We start from the raw sequence: 25,967 nt of genomic DNA, 5'->3' as shown, positions 1-25,967 counted from the left end.
ATTGGAGAGAATATGAAATTAGTGGATAAAAGGGGAAAAATCAGAATATGTATAACAAAAAATTTCTAGACAAGATTTTTTTTGTTAGAAAACTTACATCTGAAGTATGATCTGGCCTTCGATCAGATTCCCAGATAAGTGTTGAATTAGGAATTTCTATGAAATACGTGTGATGATTTTGGCATATTGCATTATCACGCATTTCTTGTAGACTAACATCCTAAAAGTATTAAGATATAGAGACTAGCACTTTTTATTTTGTTTAATATACAGGGTGTTTCATTAAGAATGTCCAATCTCTGAGTTGTATATTCTATAATAGACCTCAAAATATTAAGATTTAACCAAAATCACTTAAATAAAATATGGCTTCTTACTGAATTACAGGGTGTTTTATATAAAATATTAAAAAACTAGTTTTGTTCGGTATTTTAAAACTATTCAACGTATCCTTTTCATACTTGGCAGAAAGTGTACATAAGTATTTACTATACACTCCTATGAAATTATGTTAAATAAACATTTCTGGCTATTACCACTATTACCAGAGATGTAAGACAGGGGACAGTGAATGGTTGACCCTTCCCAAATTATACGTCACTGGCGGAATTGCCATTTTAGCACAATTTTTCGATTCTCCAATACTCTCTATGTAAATAACATACTCTTCACTCGTAACGATAAACTCATTAGTTTTCGAGATATTTGAAGTTAAACATGTGCCGCTTAATTTTTAATTTTAAATATCTAATAATATACTCTTCAGTATTAACGATAAAATCATTAGTTTTCGAGATATTTGAAGTTTAAAATTAAGCGGCACAATACATTAATCAAAATATCTGTGCCGTTACACGTTTAACAAATATCTCGAAAAATAATGACTTTATCGTTACGAGTGAAGAGTACGTTACATGGGTAGTATAGGAGAATCGAAAAATTGCGCTAAAAATTGCAATTCCGCCAGTGGCGTAGAATTTGGGAATGGTCAACCATTCACTGTCCCCTGTCGTACGCCGCTGGTAAAAGCCAGAAACGTTTATTTAACATAATTTCATAGGATGTATAGTACCTACACTTATTGCTGAGTATGAAAAGGATACGTCGAATAGTTTTAAAATACTGAGTAAAATAGTTTTTAAATTTTTAAATAAAACACCATGTAACTCAGTCAGGAGCCACATTTTATTTGGGTTAAATCTTAATATTTTGAGTTCTAGAAGCTACAACTCAGAGATTGGACATTCTTAATGAAACACCCTGTATACTACATATTACGAAATTTCATCATCAACATGGCATATCGTCTTCTAAGAGTGTAAATCTATTAGGTACACTTTTTGACCAATTGAATACTTAATACTTTTTCTTGATCGCTACAGTTTTTATGCTCTCCTGTGAAATATGTGATCATGGACTTAGCAGATATAGACTCTTAACCGACGATACATATATTAAATGACTGTTTTATTATTGGGTATAATCCGACCGATATAGGAATAGACGTGAGCTGCGCACAAATTGGAGAAGGGATGCAGAATTCATTCGGGGCTTAAATTACATAATTGCCACGTTTCTTACAAATATTTACTGATTTATTTTGAAATTCTTCTTCTTCTTAGCGGAGGTTAGCGACTACACTGGCAAATCTGTCTCTGTCCAATGCGGCTCTAAACAAAGATATTGAATCAAGGCCGGTCCAGTCTCTCATATTTCTAAGTCATGAAATCTGGCGCCTGCCGAGACTCCGTTTTCCTTCAATCTTGCCCTGGATGATCAAGGAATTTTTCTGACTTTATTGATTTTTATCAGTTCCCTATCTGTACCTATTCTCTTCAGAACATTTTTGTTGGCGGTGTGGGTTGTCCAAGGTATTTTCAAAATTATTCTATAAAACCAGAGTTTAAAGGCTCCTAACTTGTTCATCAGTGTTATTTTGAGTGTCCAGGCCTCCGTTCCATACAAAAGTATTGACCACACATAGCAATGCAGAAAACGACATCTAAGGCTGATATTAATGCTACTGTTACAAAATAATAATAATTGTCGGGCTACCTTTATTCTCGCTCTTACTTCTTGTTTATAATCAAGTTGATTGTTGAACCACCAACCAAGGTACACACATACCTCGCTTTACGGCCTAGATACGTTCCACGAAACTTGGCCGCAGAGCGAAAAGCCGTATAAGGAATCAAGTACTCTAATACAAATTCAATGGAATCGGTTCCAAATTTTTTAAATATGTAACATGGTTTATCATTCGAGAGGCATTTTATTTTATCCAAATCAACTGATTGATATACTCAATCATGACATCTTCAGATAGTTCGGATAATTTAGTAGGATGCCCTGGTGCTTTATCCAAAATTGGCAAAGCTTTGTTATTTAAGTTATTGGGTGGAATGCATAAAACGTAGTACCTGCTAATGCTTCAAGTATGTACTACATTTTTGAAGATTTTACTACACTTATACAGCATTATTACACTTACAAATGCTTTGTAAGTATTTTACTACACTTACAAAGCATTTAATGCTTTTTAAGTGTAGTAAAATCTTCAAAAATGTAGTACATACTTGAAGCATTAGCAGGTACTACGTTTTATGCATTCCACCCATTGTCTCGCAAATCTCGCTTCTCTACAAAAGTGATTTTTGAACCAATACTCAAAAGTAGCCTTAGTCATCCAAGCTTTCTTGTTGGATCTCCATGTGACGGATAATTGATTTTTATTTATAATCCATTAAGAGGCCTTGGATTTTCGGTCAAAAATATATTAACTGGTTTTAGCTTTAAATTACTCGTGGCATTTGCATTAAGTAGCAATGTTAATCGTTCTTTAGACATCTTAGATATAACCAGGCTTTCGGTTTATAAAATGTACTTGCGATCAGGCATTCGCTTTCAGTAAAACCCTGTTTCGTATACGTTAATCACTTGTTCAGGTTTGAAGAAGGCTAGTTGAAGAAGTTGGGAAGCTGTCCGTGGGTTCCGATGTACTGACATCACTGCTGTGTCATCTGCATATGTAGCTGTAGTGGTTTGAAAAATTGTTGGTAAGTCCGGTGTGTACAGTATCTAGGTATAAGACTCTGCCCTGTAGGACGCCGGATCCAACTGGAAATAGTCACGTAATAGCAACCACCTCTTTTGGCTTATTGGCATTCTCTGTTTGTTATTGTCCTCAATTCATATAATAATCAATAATGTTTCCATTTTTTTCCATAATCGAATTAATACAATTTTCCATAATGTAAATGTATCAACATCGAAAAAAGTTTTTTGGCTGTTATAGCGAAACATTTTAGGCCGTAAATCAAAAACGTGCCTTAACTGAAGAGCGCCCTTATAGCGAAATGCCGTATAAAGAGCGGCCGTATAGCGAGGTATGGGTGTATTTGTATTGGTTTACGTATTCAAGCTGTTGGTGGTTCACATATATTGGAAGGGGTAAATTTTTGTTTCTTGATATTTTCATAACTTTGGGTTTCACAGCATTGATCTTCATTCCCATTTTTTTCACAACTCCCAGTAACCCTATTTAACAGTATCTGTAGACTATGGTCCGAATTAGTCATTAATACCGTGTGATCTGCATAGCATATTTACTCTTTGCCCGTTTATCATGATTCCTTCTGAAGAGTGCGATAAAGCGTTCGCTAATATTACCTCAGAGTAGACGTTATGGGCGATAGCACACAACCCTGTCTGACACCTCGTTGTATTTCAATTGGCCTTGACGTGTTACCATTGGTCTGTATATGATTGCTATCTGATTCCAATAAATAGCCTCTATAATTTTTAACTTTTATCTTAGATCAATAGACAATTAAAAAAAGAAGAATCTGCTTTTTAGCAATAAAATTGATAAACTACAAAACATTTTACAGCGTTTTCAATACATGCGTTCTTTTTAACTTTCACTGCCGACCAAAATACGGTGTCGTACATGGCTCACTTGTCCCGGAGTTATGAGTAAGAATAGATCCGGTCTGATCATTATACCTACGTATGACGACTTTACGATAGTATGAGAAAACAACTGTAAAAATGAAAATCCCTAAATAGGGACTTTTTATTTTACCTCATGACCACGTTTTCAGCATTTGGAACCACTGTGCGACGTCGCGAATCAGCCCTATAGTAATACTATTCACATAAACAGCCAAACGGTTGTTAATGATCTGAATGTTCCTTCCGTAATTTGAAATTTGCTAGCGCGCAACGTCTATTCTTATTTCGGTTCACCTGTATTGACTTCAAAACTGTGATTACCTCTGAAGTGGATTGCGATTTGTTCAATGAACTAACTTTCAGGCTATTCAATTTTTGAAGCACCTTTTTGGAAGAACGTGACGGGGATGCACCGGGACTTTTGTTTTCGGAAAGCCCCGCAAACTGCAGGGGATGTGCTCGAACATACTCGTCAAAAGAATCTAAGTCTGTAACCTTAACATAGTCCGACCATTTTCCATAGACGAATAAAAGCTTTTCATTGCTAAAAATTATTTATTATATAAATTAAATATAAGAATTAGTTTAGAATTCTTTCAAATTGTTTAGGTACGTCAAATGCATCCAGTAAAGTGAGAGTAAATGAAATACAGTGCAATATAGCTTTCTTTTACATTTTTGCTTATAAAATCTCATAGAAAAAAGGACTACTACAAATTCTTATACCTCCTTCCCACGGTCTGCGATTCTACGGATCATCACGCACCGACGACCACGGACGGCAACGTACCGCAGACAGAGCTCTTCCCATGGTCCGTGACAGTCTGTGTAGGTCCGTCTGTGTAGTGTTTGATTTAACCCGCTTCTTTTTTAAACTCTTTAATCTAAACGGTACTATCATTTACTTGATTCTTTATACGGTTCCATGCATCGTATATATTGTTCCTGTTATGCTCTGACGTGGCAGAGGTAGAATTCCATAAAGTTTGTTCATTTTGATACAGATTTAAAAAATCAAAAATAAGTTCGTTCTTCCATTCCATGTTTTTAGCAAAGAAACTCCTGAAAACCACTGCAACACACTTTAGCAACACCACAGACAACTACTTGTGTCAGCGAATGAACAACTTCTGACTTGCCGTCTGTTAAAACAGTCGCACGGACCCATACCGCATCTTTTATCTTACCGGATATCTCGACGGATACACCCACCAGCACAGTTGTGTCTGTGCTCGGACCGGACCACGGACGAGACACTTCCCACGGTGCGAGCTGGTCCGCGATAGTGCGGATCGTGGGAAGCCAGCGCTACTCTTTAAGCAAACCACCTATGCTCTTATTGATCTGACTATATCCCCATTGACTTTATACTTGAAAAAATCCTGGAGCTAGGTCTAGAAATCAATTTCATTACAACCTCACTATCTAATTAAAAAAAATAGTAATCAGTAAAGAACCAATCACATGTAAAATAGAAATTGGTGGCATCAGTAATGAACAAATAATCGAAATAAAATACCTGGGAATTATATTGCCCAGCTACGGAGACCTGGATAAAGAAGTGAGAAATCAAGTACAAAAAGCAAATAGACTGACAGGATACCTTAATATCACTGTATGGCGAATCCGACACAGCGTTGCCACATTTTATTTACGAAATCTACTGCATGTTTGGCCAAAATCTACTAAAATCTACTAAATCAAAAACTAAAGTATACTGAAACTTTATTAACATATTTGTATAAATAATTTATGATTTTTTTTTATAATAAAAACAACAGCTATACTAGTAATTTATGTGAATTTGATGGAAGTAATCGATTATTTATTTGAGTGAACTTAAATTTTTTTTTGTTAATTATTAAAAATATTGTACAAAATGAACATAATTATTAATTAAATTTATGTCAAAAAGTGAAATTCCGTAGTATTTTGTAATTATATCCATATAAAACAAATCAAAACTTTGCCGATTTAGTAATTATTCAATATTGATAACTATCGATTAAAAATCGAAAGCGGCCATCATGTAAAAGTTATCTGTCATTTGTCATATGAAATTTTCATTTTGGCTATAATTTAAAAAATCTTAAATTGTAAATTACAAATGTAAGTAAATTCTACTTGAGGAATTAATGTCTAAAATTCTAATTAAAACATTCTTAAATTGGAAATGTAAGTAGATTCTACTTATGCAATAATTTTACAGCACCAAATAAATATAATATTGACCTATTGACCTCTATTGAATAAAGGTTATGTTTATATTTATATGTTTACTAACAAACAAACAACCCAGACGAGTATATACAAGGCACAAATTGGAATTGGAGACTGGAGAGGAAGTAAAAAGTAAAGTAAGTAAGAGTCGAAGACGAAGGAAGTCTGTTTGTTGTTTCCTGTTTCACATGTGCTCATGACGATGAAAGAAAAGCGACGTTGTCAGCTTTTTTTGGAACAAGAAAGCTTTAAAATTAATTTAAAAATGTGATAAATACATGATAAATAATAAAAAAAGCAAATTTCATTTTATTCATAACAAAATGTTGAAATCTACCAAAAATCTACTAAAAAATATTGCGTACTAGAATTCTTACAGAAATGTCAAAAATCTACCAAAAAAGTAGAAATCTACTAAATGTGGTAACGCTGACCGACATATTAACACTGAGCTGAAGTTAATAATTTATAAAGTCAGTGTAAGAGCAGTAATGACTTATGCATCAGAAACAAAACCCAGTATAGCCACAACAAGAGTACTGGAAACGGCAGAGATGAAAATACTGAAAAGAATTACAGGAAATACGCTGAGAGATCGGAAGAGTGAAAACATCAGAAGAAAATGTAACGTACATTGTATAAACGAATGAAATAACCACATAAGCAGAAGCCGGGAGACACGTGTGGTCAAAATAGCAAGAGATAAATCACCAATCGGTAGAAGTATAGGTCGACCGCGCAAAAGATGGAGTGACAACCTTAGAGGTATCAATCCGCCAATGAACAAGCAAATTGCTTATAAAGAGGAAGAAGAATAATACAGTATTACATCAACATCAGGAAAATATGGGTGACAGTATTACATCCATGGAACTTTGAGGTAAGTAAACTACAATAAATACTATTAAACCTAACTTTTATTAATCTCTATGAAACGATTACAGAGTTATATTGGAAAAGTAAAATATTACATTTGTATTTGGCTCATGTACAAACTATTCTGATAATGGAAATTCTTGTGGGCTTGTTGCTGGAGGATTTTCCATTTGTAGCGATAACACATCATATACGGCAGAGCTATGTGAAAGAGCAGATGAAGGACGTGATCCAGATGATGCAGAAGATCCGGATTGGCCCACATTTTTTGGATAACTCAAACCCACTAGTCCGGAGGTTCCAGGCTGACTCTCTAAGTGTTCTTCCCGGGCTTTCATGACAGTCTGAAATATTTGTCGTTGAATTTTAATCTGGACATATTCAGGCAGAGTCATACTCATGTCGCACATGCTGTCGAAAAATTTTTCAGTAGCAGTTTTCAATTTTGGTGACTTAACTTCTGATTGATTCAAAAATTCTCTCCGATATACCTCTGGTTCAGATGACCTCTTGTTTCGTTTTGTTTGTTGTATTTGTAAATAATCTAAGATGTTATCATTTTTTCTCTTGGGTCGGTAGGTGTTTGCCGGCTCCTCGTCGATGGTCTCAGTTTTAATTTCTTCATGGAGTTCTAAGTCTTCGCCGGGACTTTGCGTGGCTCCTCTGACAGTGTTGGTCCTAGTTATACGAGAAGACATGATATTAGTGGATTTACTCCGGTTAGATATATAAGGAAGGAGAAACTCCATCAGTTTCTCGTATTTCCAAGGCCTAGTGTCAATTTCTGCTTGTCCTGTAGCTGGTTTTTTCTTCGATATGGCTTGTCTATGCCCATCTCGTAATTTTTTCCATAAATGTTTTGCTTCCTTTACTGAAAAAAAAAAACATGTTAGAATTACTTTTTTGGTTTTAGATATCTAGCTACATGCTACTTTACAATACTCTAGGTATATATATCTGTTATCGGCCAAACCCGATTTCAGGACAAACTAGTTTGGCCTAGGCCAAACTAGTTTGTCCTAAGCACGTTAGGATAAACTAGTATGGCCTAGGCCAAAAATTAATCAATACTTATTTACCACATTGGGACGACCCAATTATTAATTACAAGAAATATCCAGGTCCGGATTAACAAAAAAACATAAAGTAATTGTAATCTTGAAACAACAGTATATATTGAAATTTTCAAAATTTGTTTGCTCATTTGAAAAGACCACAACGAACGACCCACTTACAAATCACAACAAAAATCCAGGTCCGGATTAACAAAACAATTTAAAGTAATTGTATCCTTGAAACAACACCCTGTATATTGAAATTTTCAAAATCCGTTTGCACATAAGGATGAAAAGAGCACAAAAAACTAAGTTAATCGTTCGCTTCTATTTTTTGGCCAGACAATTTAATGAATTTAATTTTCAAATTATGTCGAAATTTTTAAGAACTCTTGGAACTCATAATAAAAATTTCGATATAATTTCAAAAGTAATGTCATTAAATTGTCTGCACAAAAAATTAAAGCGGGACATTAAACTTAATTTTTCGTGCTCTCTTCAGGTGTGCAAACGCATTTTAAAAATTTCAATATACAGGGTGTTTTTTCAAGGTCACAATTACTTTGTATTTTGTTGTTAATACGGACCTGGATTTTTCTTGTGATTAGTAAATGAGTCCTTCTAACGCAGTAAACAATAACTAATTATTTTTAAAATTAGTATTTTTCATTAATTTAAATGATTTATTATTAAAAGTGTTTTAAAAACCCGCTTATTAATTTCAGGGCTCTTAAAAATTTGAATATATTTAATTTTAAAATTAAAGTTTATAAATTTATGCACAAAAAATCAAAGTGAACCGATAAACTCGGATTTTTGTGGTCTTTTCAAATGTGCAAACAAATTTTGAAAATGTCAATATACAGGGTGTTGTTTCAAGGTCACAATAACTTTATGTTTTATTGTTAATCCGGACCTGGATTTTTCTTGTGATTAATAATTGGTTATTTCCAAAGTGGTAAATAAGTATTGATTCATTTTAAAATGAGTATTTATTCAATAAATTTAATAATTTATAATTAAAAGTTAATAATCCTGCTTTTTAATGTTGAGTTCTTAAAAAATTCAATATAATTTCAAAATTAAAGTTAAAAAATTGTCTGGCCGAAAAATCGAAGAGAACCACTTGACTTAGTTTTTTGTGCTCTTTTCTAATATGCAAATAGATTTTCAAAATTTCAATATACAGGGTGTTGTTTTAAGGTCACAATTACTTTATAATTTTTTGTTAATCCGGACCTGGATTTTTCTTGTGATTAGTATGTCGATCGCTTGGGTTTTGAATGAGACATATGTGTACCAAATATTAAGAAAATATACAGGGTGGTTCTTAAGTTATGGCTTAGGAAAGAAATGAGCAAAATCGATAAAACACCCTGTAACTCGGATATAAAAGTCGGTAGGGCAAAAAATTTAGTATACCTAGAACGGCTTCGGTGACCTCTATTCACCATTAAAGTATTTCCGTTTCCCAATGAAACACCCTGTATAATATATTCCATTGTGAGGGTCCCAGGACTGACCCCTAGGGTACTCCCGCGGTCATTTTCATCTTCTTTTTCTTGGATATGCATACGGTTCTTTCAGATAGGTAGTCTTTTATTATGTTGGACACATATTCCGGAGCCCCACATCGACTATTCTGTCTATAATGAGGCCCCAGTTTGCTGAGTTAAAAGCGTTTTTAATGTCCAACAGAATAAGGACCACCCACTTTTTTTTTGCTTACTCTGGTCGTGTCCCTTATCCAGGCCGCGGGCCCCAGATATTGTAACTTTCTTATTTTAATTGAGTTTATTATTTCGCCTATTTATATTCTTTGCCCATTTCTCGCAATACTTCCGTGTTCGTTTTCTTATGTGTCCATGCTATTCTAAGCATCCTTCTGTAACACCACATTTCAAATGACTGTAGCTTATTTATGTGTTCTTGCTTCAATGTCCAGCTTTTAAGTTCATATTGGAGTATCGAGAACACGTAGCAACTCAAAGCTCTTACTCTCAGTTCTTACCTAAGGTCTTTATTGCAGGGAATTGTTTTAATTTTTATAAACGCATTTCTTGCTATTTATATCCTGGTCCTTATTTCTGTTGTTTGATCATTTTTCTCTGAAATCCAGGTTTCTAGGTACCTATTTGTATTTATCAACCCTTTCTATCGGTACATTTCCCAAATGTAATGCTTGTTTGTATATTCTTCACAGAAACTGTTTGTTTTGTTTAGTAGTAATTCAGAGCTTGCCATAATCACGGTATCATCTGCATATCTTATATTAAGCAGATGACTCCGTGAATTGCTAGAAACACCAGAAATGAAAATCATAGGAATAATCGATGGTAAGACACTGGGACAGAGCGAGAAGTACAGATATACGACGGAGATGCAAGGTGGAGAACATTAATAACTTGGTAAGAAACAGAAGAGTTGAATGGAATGACCACATACCTATGTAAGCCAAGCCGAATGACCAGTAAAGTAGTGTAGTAAGGTCGGCGAGAGACAGTTCCCCAACAGGAAGAAAATCAGTGGCAGTGGGAAGACCACGAAAACAATAGAACAATTTATTGGAGTCACATCGAAAAACCGACAGACTCATGTATATGTTATAGTCAAAGCCCGAATTTCAGGCACTCCTAGGTTTGACTAGGCAATCCTCAGGTCTGACTGATGGTCTTAGTCAAAGCCCGAAATAAATTACAATTTTGGCCTTTGACTAGTCAAACCTAGGAGAGGCTAAGTTGTTCAGGCAAAGGTCGAAATTTAATTTTATGAAATCGGGGTGGGACTAGTCAAACCCCGATCAGCTATTAAAATGTCGTAATCTGTTAGATTAGGTTTAATATAACGTCATTTTTTAATTTTAATTTTTATTATTTTTATATTGTTATTAAAATAAAAAAAAGTGTTGATTCTCACATGTTGAGGTATTATGGCATTTAGAGTTGCACAATACGTTAGACCTTTCACACTTACATAATTTTGAAGCATAATTTCTTATTGCAGTGGCATTTTGCCTGGTCTTCCAAATTTAGAATCTTTTGTACTAATTTCTCTTAGAGACAGCTTAACATCTGGAACATCCTCTAAATTAAAAAAATTCTCTTTGCATTCTCGATTTGATTTCTTGAAAAAAATGTGGTTTTATCTTGTATGATGCCCAAAATATTTCGAGCATCTCCTTTGGCTCTATCAAAGCTGGGGATATAATGTATTGTTACAGTTTTTACGATCGAAATTGCAGGAAATTTTTTTCACTTAATTGTTTCATAGCATTAGCCTGGGCATGAAGACCTTCAATCGCCTTTCCTTTATTTATTTTAATATTTTCTATCTGTGCACAACGCATGCATGTAACTTTTTTTGGTTTGAGGTTTGACCATATACTTGGTCAAACCAAATTCAGTGGCGGATTCAGAAATTGGGGGGGGGGGGGAGTCATGGATCTTGAGGGTGATTTAAATACTTGTCTCTGATGCAAGGTCACTTAGTCTTACCACCCCTAGCATAAGTAAGTGGGTTTTCAATTATTTTTTGGATGGGCCTAAAAATTTTTTTGCTTGACGGCTCTCGGTTTTTCTTTTTTTAAGATTATTAAATTGATATTTATTTATTTTCGTCTGGGGGGTCATGACCCCGTGACACCCCCCTTGGATCCGCCACTGACCAAATTACGTGTAAATAATAATCAAACTCCGTTCGCTCAATTCAGACACATTTTGACAGATTCAGAGTAGGAAAGGTACAACATAAAATTTCCTACCTCACAATATTAACAGCTCAAATAGAGTTGGTTTCATTAAAAAAAGAAGGATTATTGGAAATGTTGGGAGTGTATACTAAACTCATACAATTCTGTGGAATCTATTCCCTCAAAATATTTTTATTCTGTGTAAAAAATTTAATATTTTTAAATATTTAATGATAAATAATTTTCTCATTTGTTATGGTGTAAATAAATTCTAATTATTTAAAAAAACTGTAACAATACCTATCCCCAGCTTTAATAGAGCCAAAGGAGATGCTCGAAATGTTTTGGGTAACATACAAGGTAAAACAACAGACGGTTTACCTAGAGTTGGTACGAAATACGGAACAGTAAACACACTTTTTCCTTAATTTCGAAGATGTTCCAGACGTTAAGCTGTCTCTAAGAGAAGTTGGTACAAAATATTCTAAATTTGGTGGAAAAGGCTTTATAAAATGCTCTATAAAGTGAAATGAGAAATGCTCTTCAAAATTATGTAAGTGTAAAAGGTCTAACGCATTGTGCAACTCTAAATGCCATAATGCCTCGATATGTGAGAATACACACAATTTTTTTATTTTCATTCCGACAATATAAGAATAATAAACATTAAAATTAAAATATGACGTTTTATTAAACCTAATCTAACAAATTACGACATTTTAATAGCTGATCGGGGTTTGACTAGTCAAACCCCGATTTCATAAAATTAAATTTCGACCTTTGCCTGAACAACTTAGTCTCTCCTAGGTTTAACTAGTCAAAGGCCGAAACTGTAATTTATTTCGGGCTTTAACGAAGACCGTCAGTCAGACCTAAGGATTGCCTAGTCAAACCTAGGAGTGCCTGAAATTCGGGCTTTGACTATAACATATATACAAAAAGAAGAAAAAGAAGTAGGTCTACGTAATTTTATGTATGCAATAAAATTAAACAATTTTTCAAATAAATTACTCACCATCTGTATAACCGCATTCTTTAATTATTTCCCTCCATGTTGCTTCCCTCAATTCCGTATTTTTATAATGTTCGCTATCCATTTTCCATATACATGGATATTTTTTCACGCTCTTGATAAGTTGCTCCATTTTGCCCTTTCAACGAAACACAACTAAACACAAAATACAACATACAACAAACCACAAACCACGCTGCGTGATGGTAGACTGAGAAGTGAGGAGGAGTACAGCGGGGAACGAAATATGTCCTAATATAAATAATATCAAATACCGCTCGACGACTCGACGAGGCATAGTCAAGATATACTATGACACGCTATAACCTTAATATATCGCCAGCACGCCCGGACTGGCCGGCCGGCCCACGGGCCGGTGCGCCTTTTCCGTTCGTTGGCATTTATCGATTAAAAAATTTATCTCTGAAAAAATTTTTGAACCTTTACCCAAAGATGATGCAGCTACCATTCTAGGAGAATCAATGGAGTTTTGGCTTATGGAATCTTCCCAGAAGACTTGCTAAATCGACATTTATACCTATAGCTACCCAAGAAAAATAAAGCAAATAGCTCACAGTTGAGATTAATTATCCTGATGATTCATTTTCTGAAAATTTTACTCAAAATTGTACATCAACGTATACAGGGTGTCCAGAAACTCTACCGACAAACGAAGACAGGAGATTCTTCAGATAATTTTAAGATAATTTAACCCAATTCACTTAGTCCGAAAATGCTTCCAAAGGGAGCTAGAGCTCTTTGAAGATGGCGTCTTGTAATTAGTTTTTCTTAAACACCTCCAGAACGCTTCTATTTAGAAAAACAAAAATTTGTACGCGTATTTATCTTCAAGATATAAATCGATTCCATCCATTGCAAATTTCTAGTACCGATCATAGGCGTCCGTTTTGGGTAGGACAACGGTTATTTTATCGCATAACTTTTTTATCTTTAACTTTTATGCATTTATGACACTGGATTATTAAATTTTGAAGTATTCTAGTACTAAAAGATACTCTTGTTTTAAATCGATAGGACACACCGTTTTCTAGAAAAATCGATTTGAAAATCATTCGCTTTTTGAATTAAAAAAAAATTTCAAAAAAAAAAACTGTTTAGAAAGAGGAAAACTGGTACATTTATTTATATTCCAGAGATAAATCGATTTCAGTAATTGCGAATTTCTAGTACTGGTCATAGGCGTCCGTTTTGGGTAGGTCAACAGTTATTTTATAGCATAACTTTTTTGTCTTGAATTTTTGAGCATTTTTTACACTAGATTATTAAATTATAAGGTATTCGAGTACTAAAAGTTACTCTTACTTAATGTTTGTAAAATACTTCGTTTTTTGTTGAAAAGTTCTTTCAATTTTTTTTTAATTTCAAAAACAAAAAACTTTCAAATCGATTTTTCGAGAAAACGGTGTGTCCTATCGACTTAAAGCAAGAGTACCTTTTAGTACTAGAATACCTCACAATTTAATAATCCGGTATCAAAAATGTATAAAAGTTAAGAACAAAAAAGTTATGCGATAAAATACCCGTTGCTCTACCCAAGACGGACGCCTATGACCGGTACTAGAAATTTGCAATGGATGGAATCGATTCATCTCTGAAAAGTAAATATGCATACCAATTTTCGTTTTTCTAAATAGAAGCGTTCTGGAGGTATTTAAGAAAAACTAATTTCATGACGCCATCTTCAAAGAGCTCTAGCTCCCTTAAGAAGCATTTTCGGACTAGGTGAATTGGGTTAAATTGTCTTAAAATTATCTGAGGAATCTCCTGTCTTCGTTTGTCGGTAGAGTTTCTGGACACCCTGTATATGCAGTGAATGTGAGAGAAACCTGAGCGACAATCAATTTGGATTTCGTATGGGGCTTGGTACGAGGGATACATTATTTGGCCTCCAGATTTTACGACAAAAATCCGAGATCAGCGAAAAAGTGTTTCTCTGTTTTATCGATTACGAAAAAGCGTTTGATCGAGTAAAATACACAGAATTCATAAAAACCCTAACGCAACATGGTATAGACTACTATAGACCATAACAATGTGGCCCTTATTAAAAACCTATATTGGGATCAAATGGCGTCAATCAAAATAGACAATCGTCTAACAGCAAAGTTCGTCAGGTGTGTACTTTCTCCACTATTATTTAATATATATTCCGAAAAGATCTTTTAAAATGCTTTCGAAAATATTGAAGAAGGAATAGAAATCAACGGAGAATACGTATAGGCACAACTTACGATGCGCAGCCGGCACCGTTATTCTTGCGGGCAGTGCTGAGGGTTTGCAACGACTTTTGAATGTCATAACCAGAGAGGGAGATAGCTGGGGCACAGAATAGAAAACAAGTTGTTCTTAATTCTGTGGCTGGGGGCTGAATATAAACACAAATAAAACAAAATTAATGGCTGTTACGTACACGTGCACCAAATACCGACGGTTGCTGGATAACAAACGAGCTTGACCACGAGGTCGATATATAGAGTATGCTAGGTCCGCTTTTCAAAGAATGAAAAAATTCCTAATAAACCTAAATTTCTTTCCTATACTGTTGTACGGAGTTGAGTCGTGGACTCTCACAGACGCCACCTGCAAGAAAATTGAGGCTTTTGAGATGTGGTTTTATCGTCGAATCCTGAAGATATCTTATACCGACCACATTACTAATGAGGGTGTTTTGCTGAGAATGCAAAAAGAGCTGTTAATCAAAATAAAAACAGCCAAAATCGAATACCTCGGTCACATCATGAGGAACAGTGAAAGATATGGACTACTGCGACTGGTCTTACATGGAAAAGTAGAAGGAAAGCGAGGACCAGGAAGGCGAAGGATTTCGGGGCTGAAAAATCTACGTACGTGGTTCAACACAACCACTACAAATCTTTTCAGAGCAGCAGTGTGCAAAGTACAGATTACCATGATGGTCGCCAACATCCGAAACGGATAGGCACTACAAGAAGAAGAATGTGTAAAAACATTCATTTATTCCATGTTTCTATACGGAGTGGAAACATGGACTGTCGGAATTACAAGTATGATGCGTAAAGAAGCCTTTGAGATGTGGGTTTTTCGAAGGATGCTGAAGATCTCTTGGACAGAGCACGTGACCAACAACGAGGTGCTGAGACGAATGGGGACTGAGGGAGAACTCCTAAATATTGTAAAAAAACAAAAAACGAGTTATCTAAGACATATTTACAGACGAGGAAGATACAACTTTTTACGACTCATAATGGAAGGGAAAGTGGAAGGAAAAAGACGTCCAGGAAGAAGAAAATGATCTTGGCTGAAGAACGTAAGGAACTGGACAGGCATGGACACACATTCGATACTAAGAACCGCTTAAGATAGAGAGCGATTTTATTTGCTGTAGTTATAGCCAACCTTCAGTAATGAAGAAGGCGCCTTAAGAAGAAGAAATAAAAATCACTCTTACATAATAGTTAAACAATTTCCTAACTGTGCATTTTTGGTGTTCGTCTGGAACTTAAATAACCGGAACGAAGTACGTCAATAAATTATAAACAAACCGCACTTCGGTTTGGTAGATTGAAAAGTGAGGAGTACTCCGAGGTAGATTACACATCCGAGGTTACAAAAATTACCATCAAGCTGAAAATTGGCAGGATTGTTCAAAATACCATCATAAATGAAATCTAAAAAGTCCTCATAAATCCGACCCGAGCTAAAAAATTTACGCGGGGTCAAAGGTCACCAAATATAGTTTTTAGCGATTTTCAGCGAAACGGTAAATTTTATCATAAAATTAGTTCTACCAAAAAATGTAGATTAGATAATTATCTATAAAAAATGTCTTATTACGTTTTTTTCTAAGACCCACCGTTTTTGAGATACAACGATTCAAAAAGTTGTAATCGTCATAATATGTGCACACGTTTCCACATCAACTTTTAGGTAGTGTACTTAGCGCATTTTTTTAACGTGGTTTCCCCAGTAGACCTATTCCACGGATCTGTTATGATTCTGTTTAATTTGAAGCTATTGAATAATTGATATTGGCAAGGGTTAAAAATGATAAAAGTTATAAAAAGCGGTATAAATTAAAAAAAGGGAAATTTATCCAACTGGTTCATAATTTTCTAATACTTCTGCTCCCTCTTCTCCTTCTTCTTTTCTTCTTCTTCTTCTTCTTCTTCTTTTTCTTCTTCTTCTTCTTCTTTACCTTCTAGTTCTTCTTCTTCTTCTTTTTCATCCTGTGTGCAAGTAAATTGCCCCAATAATGACACATCGCATGGCTCCTCGATAGAATCAAATGAATCCTCAATTGTTGGTGATTGAACAATGGAGCACGACCGGTTTTGACAATTAGTGCATGCTACCGAACAAAACAGTCCAACTTTTTTGCAACCACATTTAACGCTACATCCCTTTTTACAGTTGCAAAAAATTGTGTTTAGGAGTTTTTCCGGCGCAGGTGGGAGTAAAGTTTGAATTGGTTTTAATGAACTGTCGACTAATTTCCATCCCCAGTCTTTTGGATCTAACTGATAACCAAGTCACACTTAAACTTGGTAATATAACCGAAAAAGATGTTGATGAGCAGCCGCTCAGGTTGGAGGAAGACAAGATAACTGCACTTGTTTTTTATTTCGAGTATTTTTAAAGAAACATGCATATCGAAACTTATCTAAGCACGTAGTTTTTTTAGGCGCTCCGTACATTACAAATTGAATAAGACGCAAAAGTAACAAGAATTATCTTAAGTTAATACTTTGTCATATCAATTTACTATTTTTGTTGGGAATAAGCCGTAAAATTGAAATAAAAATTTATTATGATTTTCGCGTTACATTCACTTTGTAAAGATTTTTTGTTAGCACTGTAATATAATACAGCTTATACATTGCATCCCTCGGTAGACCGCAATTTGTATAGTAGAAACATTATCATATTTATAATATCTTATATTATTATGTGTAATATAAGTTAGTTGACCGACAGAATATTATGTTTACTTGTATTACAGCTTCAGTGATGTATATACGTGGTGTACTAATACATATTATGACGATTAGTCAACTCTTTCAACATTTTGAATCGTTGTATCTCAAAAACGGTGGCTCTTAGTAAAAAAAGTATTAAGGTATTTTTTATAGATAATTATTTAATCTACATTTTTTGTTAGAACTAATTTTATGAGAAAACTTACCGTTTCGCTGAAAATTGCTAAAAACCATATTTGGTGACCTTTGACCCCGCGTAAATTTTTTAGCTCGGGTCAGATTTTAGATTTCATTTATGATGGTATTTTAAACAATCCTGCCAATTTTCAGCTTGATGGTAATTATTGTAACCTCACTCCTATTTTTGAGTCTAACTAGACCGGTCTAGAGGCGTAACAAGGAGAATGAAATAATATGTACTAATATAAATATAAAATATCGCTCGATGAGGCATATTTGAGATATATGTACTTGTTTTATATAATATGTCGCACATATAAAAATATATATATTATGGTTCCGTGTATGCAGGCTCACTTATTACAATAGTGAGCGATATTTCTATATACAATTTATATACATAATATTTTAGTATTATAGCTCTCCCTGCGTGACAAACTTAATAAGCCTACAGTTAATATCCAGCAACAAAACTGATTGAAAATCCTACTTTTACTAAAATTAAGTAAAAATTTCATATTAAGGCACGTATCCACTATATTAGCGCTCCGCGCACCTACAACTCCTCTATATAATGGATACGTTGGCGCACCCGGACCGTGAAACCGTGCGCGCTCCGCCTCGGTGATCCAATCGGTGGCGGTTTATATGTAGAGGAGTGCATGCCGTATCGATTGGAGCAGTTGCAGGGAGCGCGGAGCGTCAACCTAGTGGATATGTGCCTTTACAACGGGTAGTTAAAACTTACGCTTTATTTGTAATAAACCCTTCAACTTTATGCAGCTCTTTATTATTACCTGTAGCTGCTTTAAAATGTAAATAGGCTTTAATATCTGAAGCGTAGCTATTTATCTCCATTTTGCCGATTTGTTCCATCCAGAGTTTTCCAACTATAATATTATGGACAATACACTTAACATTCGACCACCAATAGGCTTCTTTTAACCTAGAAGTAAATCAAATCAGTTCTATGTACATTATACAGGGTGTCCAGAAACTCTACCGACAAACGAAGACAGGAGATTCCTCAGATAATTTTAAGACAATTTAATCCAATTTACCTAGTCCGAAAATGCTTCCTAAGGGAGCTAGAGCTCTTTGAAGATGGCGCCATGTAATTAGTTTTTCTTAAATACCTCCAGAACGCTTCTATTTAGAAAAACGAAAATTTGTATACATGTATACTTTTCAGTAATGAATCGATTCCATCCATTGCGAATTTCTAGTACCGGTCATAGGCGTCCGTTTTGGGTAGGGCAACGGTTATTTTATCGCATAACTTTTTTGTCTTAAACTTTTAAGCATTTTTGATACTGGATTATTAAATTGCGAGGTATTCTAGTACTAAAAGGTACTCTTACTTTAAGTCGGTAGGACACATAGTTTTCTAGAAAAATCGATTTGACAGTTTTTAGTTTTGGGAATTTGAAAAAAAAAATTGAAAAAAATAAAAAAAAACGATGTATTTTACCAACTTAAAGCAAGAGTAACTTTTAGTACTCGAATATCTCATAATTGAATAATCTAGTGTCAAAAATACTTAAAAATTAAAGACAATAAAATTATGCTATAAAATAACTGTAGACCTACCCAAAACGGACGCCTATGACCTGTAGTAGAAATTCGCCCTTAATGAAATCGATTAATCTCTGGAAAATAAATAAATGTACCAGTTTTCATCTTTCTAAATAGATTTTTTTTAATCTTTTTTTTTACATTCAAAGAACGAAAAATTTTCAAATCGATTTTTCTAGAAAACGGTGTATCCTATCGACTTAAAGTAAGAGCACCTTTTAATACTCGAATACCTAACAATTTAATAATTCAGAGTCAAAAATGCTTAAAAATTAAAGAAAAAAAGTTAGGCGATAAAATAACCGTTGCCCTACCCAAAACGGACGCCTATGACCCGTACTAGAAATTCGCAATAGATGGAAGCGATTCACTTCTGGAAAGTAAATAAGCATACCAATTTTTGTTCTTCTAAATAGAAGCGTTCTGGAGGTATTTAAGAAAAACTAATTACATGACGCCATCTTCAAAGAGCTCTAGCTCCCTTAGAAAGCATTTTCGGACTAGGTGAATTGGGTTAGATTGTCTTAAAATTATCTGAGGAATCTCCTGTCTTCGTTTGTCGGTAGAGTTTCTGGACACCCTGTATACACACACACCCAAACTTATATGGAATCATCTGATATTTCTTATTATTTCGTGCGAATTTAAATAAAACGAACACACGAAGTCATATATAATTTATTTTAAAGCAATTTAATATCAAATACGTAACAATTAAAGAAAACAATAAAGTATTTAACAAACAAATTGAAACTAGTTGTTTTAAAGTCAATAGAATAAAAAAATTTCAATGTAAAACTAATAATGTTTAAATTGTTTTTATATTTTTTTCTATTTTTTTTTTGTAGTCAGTGTTATCACCTCTAGTCCTTATGCAAGCTTCAGTTTGCGTGGGCACGCTCCTAATCAAATTATCAACATTTTGTTCTGGTAGGTTGCTCCATTCTTCAAGAGCAGCTTACACTAGCCGGTGCGGTGTTTTGTGGATTATCCCGGCAAACTCTAATTTTTCTTTTAAGCATATCCCACAAATACTCTACAGGGTTAAGCTCGGGTGAGCAAGCAGTCCACTCCAAACAAGGGATACCTTCTGCTTCAATGATGTCTCTATCCATTCTCATGCAGGAAAATTAAATTTTGTCCTGTTGCATCTCTCCAGAACCTAACTACAGGTTATCAACAGACCCGTGAGCAGATAAAGTTGATTGGATGAAAAATAAAGGAGTTTCTTTACGGATCACAATTCCTCTCCAGAACATTATATTTCCCCTTGTATATTTGTGAACAGTCAAAGAATCAGATAGACGACGTATAGACGCCTTTGAAATGTGGACATGGAGACGCCTGCTTCGAATTCCATGGACGGCTCGCCGTACAAATGTCTCGGTTCTGGATGAAATTAAACCGGATCAGCGTCTCTCCAGTACCGTTTACTCTAGAATTTGAAAGTTCTTTGGTCATATCCATCGGAGTGATCACAAAATGGAGCGGTTGGTGGTCCAAGGAAGGCCTCAGACTCAACGCCAACGCGGAAGATCTCCACAGCGATGGGCGGACATTACTAAAAAGCTTCTCAACAAACAGTATACTGAGGCAATACATGTAACTGATGACCGCGACCAGTGGAGAAATATTATCAATCAAACTGTCCGAGCTGCTGAAGCCCAATTATGAACCACAACACATCTACTAAGATGTTAATGACTATGATGATGATTTGTGAACAGATCTGATTTCGTGGGTCATCTGATTTTACACCAATCCTGACTTTCTGAAAATAGCACATTTTGTCAATTCCCAATGTTCCAGTTTTGGTGGTGAAGACATCAATCTTGTGCTGCCTGGATAACTCGGGAACTCATAACTGTTTCCTGCTGTATACTTCTTGGCACGAACTCTTCTTCTTATCGTTTCAACTGAAAAAGTTACACCCGTAGCTTCCAAAAGCTGCCTTTGGAGCTGCAGGTGAGAAATTGTTGGGTGTTTTCAGCTGATTGGACAATTAAACGATCGTAGCGAGCCATTATTACTTTTTGGCGACTTCCCCTTGCTATATTTTTAAGCTTTCCTAGTTCCTGTTACCTAGCATAGGTTTTGGACACAGTGTTACGCATAGCTTTAGAGATATGTCCCTCTGAGAACATTACTTTCTCCACAAGACCAATATCTTTCCCCGTTGTAAGTTCTATAACCCCACATGAGGCATATTTTCGCTTTTGGAAGCAAAAATTAGATTATTTATTTTCGTTCAATTTGCAACTTATACTCCAGGGAAATAAGGTTTTTGTAGGGACACTTGAGCAGCCAGGTTGCAAATGGGTTTTTTGGTACTATATACCTAATACATTATACATACAAAAATGCCCGTCACAGTTCGGACGAGAATTTTAGTTATTAACAAATAAGGGTCAAAAATGGTAGTTTTTTCGTTTAAATTGCTACAGGTAAAAATAGGATAATTAAATATCTTATTTATAGTATTCTTCTTTTAGCAGATGAGTCAATGTTTAAAACGGCAGTTTTTTAATTTTGGTCCGCTAATTTGTTCCCGATAATTTGTTTGTAAAATTTCGAAATAAAAAATTTGCTATAACTTTCGCGAAAGTGACCTTACAACTTTTATATTTCACAAAAAGTTGAGTCAAAGAGTCCATATACTGCACAAAAATTTTTAAGACGATTCGTCAATTAGTTTAAATTTTATTCAATTTGTTTATCCCAAAGAGCTTTTTTTTGTAATGTTATTGTTCAGAAAATAATAATTATATATAAATTCTGTGAAAACCACATGAAAGAACAATAGTCTTGTTTTCAAGTTATCGAAGAAAATCATTAAAAAGTAATTTTTGTCACTACGAAAACATTTTACTAAAGTAGAAACATTTTTGGCTTGAAAACAATTGGAATAGCTTTGTTAATATTGACTGTAGAGTAAATTTACCTTGGAATTTCAAAAGCTGGTATTTTTAGACAAATTTAAAAAAACTTTTCGCCTATGTTAATTACGGTCAAAGTTAGCCACTTTTATTATTTAATTCACAGTTACTTGAATATACATAAAATTCTCCTGTAACAGTGTTAGTTACCATACTACTCCGAAACGGCTTGGCCGATTTTTATGAAATTTTACAAGTATATCCTATGGGACTGAGAATAGGTTTTAATCTATTTTCATACCCATAAGTTATAAGGGGGTAGCCCCCCTGACATTTGTTTAAATTTTTTTGGACAAAATTGTCTATCTTAATTTTATATGATGTAGGATTAAAAAACACATACAACCCTTAATTTACACTTTTCCATCACCAACCCCTATTTGTTAATAGCCATCTATATATTTACATATATTTACATCTATAAAATTCTCCTGTCACAGTGTTAGTTGTCATACTCCTCCAAGACCGCTTGACCGATTTTTATGAAATTATATATGTATATTCGGTAGGTCTTAGAATCGGTCGTAATCTATTTTTCATATCCCTGAGTGATAAGGGGAACTCCCCCTAACATTTTGAAATGTTAGGTGGGGATTTACGTACATAACGTACTCTACAAGACTACGAGTACATACAATTTAAAAAAAAATATGATCAAAATCCATCAGCAAGCTCTGGAGATATTAATCGCAGCATATGTTTGAAGAATCAGTTTCATTTTTTGAGTGCACGGATTTTAATAATTCATTTCCACCGACCACAAATCGATTTTGTTAGAACGTTATTTTTAAAGCTTTATTAACAACTCTGTTGAAGTTTAAAGTTTACTCAAACTTTTACACATAAACTATATACCTTCAACTTCGAAATGGCGCTAGTTGGGTTGCTTAATTGTTATAAAAAAAGTAGCTGTCAATTAAATAAAAAAGTGGCTAACTTTGACTGTAATTAACGTAGGAAAAAGTGTTTTTTGAAAATTCGTATAAAAATACCAGATTTCCTAATCCCAAAGTAGTTTAATTATACAGTCAATATTAACAAAGTTATTCAAATTGTTTATGAACTAAAAATGACCCTACTTCAGTAAAATGCTTTCGGAATGATAAAAATGACTTTTTAATGATTTTTTTAAAATACTTTGACAACATGACTTTTCTTCTTTCATGTGGTTTTCACAGAATTGCTATTACATTACTATTTTCTGAACAACAATATTGCGAAGAAAAAGCTCATTGGGAAAAACAAATTGAATAGAATTTAAACTAATTGACGAATCATCTTAAAATTTTTTTTTGCATTATATGGACTGTTTTTCTCAACTTTTTGTGTAATACGAAAGTCTTAAGGTCAGTTTGACAAAAGTTATAGCAATTTTTTTATTTTTAAAATGTTAGTCTTATTTTGCAATTTCTGAAGCAACAAATGATTGAACCGAAATTCAAGAACTGCTATTTTAAACCTTGGCTCATCTACTAAAAGAATAATAGTATAAATAAGGTATTTAATTGCCCTATTTTTACCCGTAGCGATTTAAACGAAAAAACTGCCATTTTTGACACTTATTTGTTAATAACTAAATTTCTCGTCCGAACTGCGACGGGCATTTTTGTATATATAATGTATTAGGTATATAGTACCCAAAAAACCCATTTGCAACCTGGCTGCTCAAGTGTCCCGAACATGGTATATTTTTGCCTTATTTCCCTGGAGTATTAAGCAAATAACCTATACCGTATCGAGCTGTACTATCTGATTGTCTTATCGATTTGTTTATTTTCAATAAAAACCTTTATTCTTCGCAACAATAACAAGTTTTTTCAAAAAAAATGAATATTGCTTTGAAATACATGGTGATTCCATTATAAGTTTGGTTGCGTGTAACACCTAGACTGCGATCGCAATCTAAAACTACGATTGCGACAGAGAAACTGAGGCTATTAGGTGGGTGAAGTATCCTTCTAATCGACGGAGTTTATCCAATGACGTTGGCTTTATCGATCACGTCACTTTCCCACTGTCGCCGATTTGATGAACTCCTCCGATTAGAAAGAGACTTCCCACCTAATAGCCGCAGTTTTCTCTGTCGCAATCGTCACTTAGTTTTAGATGGCAGCGCGCAGTCTAGATATTATAATATGTCTATGGTTGTAGTTTCGCCACTATCTACACTGTTCGATAATATAGCAAAACAAATATCGTTGCACGTCACAACTAGGTGGGAGACATAGATGTAGTAATAATAAACTAGATCTAGAACTGGAGGATAAGTGGATGAAGCGAAGCCGTTTGTTTAAAACTTAGTTTGCGTGGTGTCCGCCAGATGGACACAAATAAGAGGGCAAAAAAATGTAAACATAACTAGACTTTAGTGTTTAGATTGTCAGAGCCGTGCGGTACATCTTTTCAATATGATGCAAGTCTTCGAAATGCCGCCCCTTAAGTATTATTGAAACTTTTTTTATTAAATGAAACGACACAAAATTTTTACGAATTTACGATTTCGACATGAAAACTTTTATTTTAAAAACAGAACACAACTTAAATTAAATGAAATTTGTATTAAAATTAAATAACATTTACAAAAATTACAATTTTGCCCTTCTGACCTTAATTTTGGCAAACTGTCAATCAGCTTGGTGTAGTCTAAAGTAGCAGCTAGTGACGACTCTTTTAAAATGAGTGCTAAATTTTTAAGTTTTGTTTGTCTTATGGACCTTCGTAAATAGTTATTAATAATTTTTAATTTTGAAAAACTTCTTTCTCCACTAGCTACCGAGACAGGCAGTGTTAATAAAAATCGTGATACAACTACATTTGGGTATAAAGAAATTAGTGTATTTTGGCACAGTTTTGGTAACAGTTCAAAATCTCAAAACCTTAAAAAAGGTTTCATGGAGTATGGTATCATTTGAGATATATCACTTATCTATATCCAATTCTTATTCTTTTTCTGTTGAAAGTATTGAATGAAGATTCATACACTATTTTTTTACTGTTTTATAGAAGCCAAAAACGGACAATCAAAGAATTAATGGTAATTTTTAAAATATAGATGAAAACATTTATTTTAAATTTATCTTCCTCTGTTAAGAACTCATCCACAGATTTTTCGTAATCTAATTGGCGCTTTTTTCTTCTGGCTCGAATTTAATTTTCAGCTGGAAATTCGGAACTTATATCAAGATTTTCTGCAATTTCATTAGCAGTAATCTTCATTTGGTCATAGCTAGATTGACGGTAACTTTTCATTTTTTCTATATAGGTCTGAATCCCGCGTATGAAAAAAAAGTTGATTAATAGCAAGCTGAAAATTTGTTAATAGCTTAAGGGTGTCTAGTCGGACAAACTTTGATATATGGGAACACTGGAACAGGGAAAGTTTTAATTGTGGAACAGGTTAAAAATTTGTGCACGAAAACGGCACATGTATTTTGTCCGACAGAACAGACTTAAACTCTCCGAACAGATATTAAACTCTCATGCAAAAATCAGACT

At 34.2% G+C, this 25,967-nt stretch overlaps 1 protein-coding gene across 2 annotated transcripts in view; it reads right to left on the bottom strand.

Annotated features, from left to right (window-relative positions):
- The window catches only part of LOC126878533 (oxysterol-binding protein-related protein 1), a 159,361-nt gene that overhangs the window by 15,197 nt on the left and 118,197 nt on the right, over window positions 1-25,967 (bottom strand). Inside the window, exons 5-7 of one of the 2 annotated variants that reach the window (XM_050641293.1) lie at window positions 18,710-18,907; window positions 4,276-4,498; window positions 98-220 (exon numbers count right to left, since the gene is read on the bottom strand). In XM_050641293.1, coding sequence (XP_050497250.1) covers window positions 98-220; window positions 4,276-4,498; window positions 18,710-18,907 — 544 coding nt within the window. Of the gene's footprint in view, window positions 1-97; window positions 221-4,275; window positions 4,499-7,073; window positions 7,922-18,709; window positions 18,908-25,967 lie in introns of those variants that run through there. The other variant, XM_050641292.1, reaches the window with a different exon arrangement.

The sequence above is a fragment of the Diabrotica virgifera genome, chromosome 10 (genome assembly GCF_917563875.1).
Source record: "Diabrotica virgifera virgifera chromosome 10, PGI_DIABVI_V3a".
Classification (NCBI taxonomy): domain Eukaryota; kingdom Metazoa; phylum Arthropoda; class Insecta; order Coleoptera; family Chrysomelidae; genus Diabrotica; species Diabrotica virgifera.
This window is presented reverse-complemented; position numbering and strand designations above follow the sequence as displayed.